Source organism: Notothenia coriiceps, unplaced genomic scaffold, assembly GCF_000735185.1.
Source record: "Notothenia coriiceps isolate Sejong01 unplaced genomic scaffold, NC01 NC01_scaffold00018192, whole genome shotgun sequence".
In the NCBI taxonomy this organism is placed as follows: domain Eukaryota; kingdom Metazoa; phylum Chordata; class Actinopteri; order Perciformes; family Nototheniidae; genus Notothenia; species Notothenia coriiceps.
The window spans coordinates 465-2,494 of NW_011350893.1; the positions used below are offsets into that span (position 1 = coordinate 465).

Here is a 2,030-nt window from a genome sequence, read left to right on the forward strand (position 1 = left end):
TCCCGACAATCCCCTCTGTGCACGAACCCTTACATATGGTAATTAAACATTAAAACACCTGCGGCTTATAGTCCAGTGCGGCTTATATATGTACACATCATTCAATTTAGCTGCTGCGGCTTATATTCAGGTGCGCCTTATGGTCCGAAAATTACGGTAGTTTGTATTGCGTTCATAAGAAAGTGTGAGCTTGAGAAGGGGATGATAAGAGTCAATTAAAGGGTCAAGTTACGAGACATAAAAGCAAAACAATGAGCGAGAATGCTCAATAGAGCTGAGGGATAACATCGAGGCTTTCACTACGAGTATCACCTGCAACTTAATTAAATTGTTGTTGAATGCTTGTCGTGTGGTAACACCTACTCTGGTATATCTTTGTGTTAAATGTACAATATAAAACTTTTGCAAATACACTGAGAGACAGACTTGTACCTTCATCATGAGGACGATGGTGTTGAGTGCAATCAGAGCCATGATGCTGTACTCAAAGGGCGGAGACACCACAAACTGCCACATGCGATACTGACAACTAAGTTTATTTTTCGGCATATGGCGAGTTAGAGGTCTGGCGTTGATGGCGAAATCTATACAGGCTCTCTGAGGGAGGAAACGGAGAGACAGAAGAGTTACTTTTGTTTCTCAACCTTTTAAAGAGCTTTAAAAGACGAATTCATTCAGAGATATTTCCTCACCTCATTTTTTTCTAAACTATAATCCTCCATCATTTTATCCCCCTGTTCCTGGAAGGTAATGATTATGAGAGCTACAAAGATGTTTACGAAGAAGAAGGGGAAGACAACGAAGTACACCACGTAAAAGATGGACATCTCCATCCTATAACCCGGGCTAGGGCCCTGATTCTCATAGGTGGAGTCCACCGAGTGCTTTAACACCCTGCGAGAGAAACAAAGTCAAACACAAGAGTTAGTTATGGGTTTGAAGCTTGTGGCAACAACAGATTCAATCTATGCATTAGTACTTGTATGTATTATGTCTAGACTAACATATGTACTTTTTATCTGACTTTTGCATAACATGACAATCCAATCAAACTGGCTTAACATCATGTGTTCACACATGTTAAGCACATATTGGTTTCATTTATATGTGAAATAGTTAACTACTCAACGCTTAGGAATTCCAAAATAAGGATAACTAGTTACAGTAAATGTTTATGTTTATCCACGAGATAAGTAACCTTAATCATGACTTTAAAAAAACAGCATTAATGTATTCCTCTATTTGTTTGAAACCCTCTTATCCACAAACCATTTCAAGCTACAATTACATTAAGTCACATCTACTTCATTCAAGGACCATCCAACATTTTAAAATCAGACCATATATATATATTTTTACATTTTCTGGCTATAATAGATTGGTGTTATTTTGGGGATAATTTAAAGGTGTGTGTCTATGAGTGTGTGTGTCTGTGTGTTTATGAGTGTGTCTCTGTCTCTGTGTTTGGTGTGTATTTATGTGTTTGTTTATGTGTGTCTCTGTGTGTATGTGTGTGTCTCTGTGTGTGTGTTTATGTGTGTGTCTCTGTGTGTGTGTCTCTGTGTGTGTGTCTCTTTGTGTGTGTTTATGTGTGTGTCTCTGTGTGTGTGTTTATGTGTGTGTTTATGTGTGTGTCTATGTGTGTGTTTATGAGTGTGTCTGTGTTTGGTGTGTGTCTATGTGTGTGTGTTTATGTGTGTGTCTCTGTGTGTGTGTTTATGTGTGTGTTTATGTGTGTGTCTCTGTGTGTGTTTATGTGTGTGTCTCTGTGTGTGTGTTTGGTGTGTGTCTCGTGTGTGTGTTTATTGTGTGTGTCTCTGTGTGTGTGTCTCTTTGTGTGTGTCTGTGTGTGTCTGTGTGTGTGTTTATGTGTGTGTGTCTGTGTGTGTGTCTCTGTGTGTGTGTCTCTGTGTGTGTGTCTCTGTGTGTGTGTTTGGTGTGTGTCTCTGTGTGTGTGTTTATGTGTGTGTCTCTGTGTGTGTGTTTGGTGTGTGTCTCTGTGTGTGTGTTTATGTGTGTGTCTCTGTGTG

At 39.5% G+C, this 2,030-nt stretch overlaps 1 protein-coding gene across 1 annotated transcript; it reads right to left on the bottom strand.

Moving 5' to 3' along the window:
* Positions 1–432: 432 nt before the first annotated feature.
* Positions 433–894, bottom strand: LOC104950833 (voltage-dependent P/Q-type calcium channel subunit alpha-1A-like; the record flags this gene model as incomplete). Its single annotated transcript, XM_010777409.1, has 2 exons — positions 433–597; positions 693–894. Coding segments are annotated over 2 exons (367 nt in total), but the record flags the coding sequence as incomplete, so codon positions are not given.
* Positions 895–2,030: the final 1,136 nt, after the last annotated feature.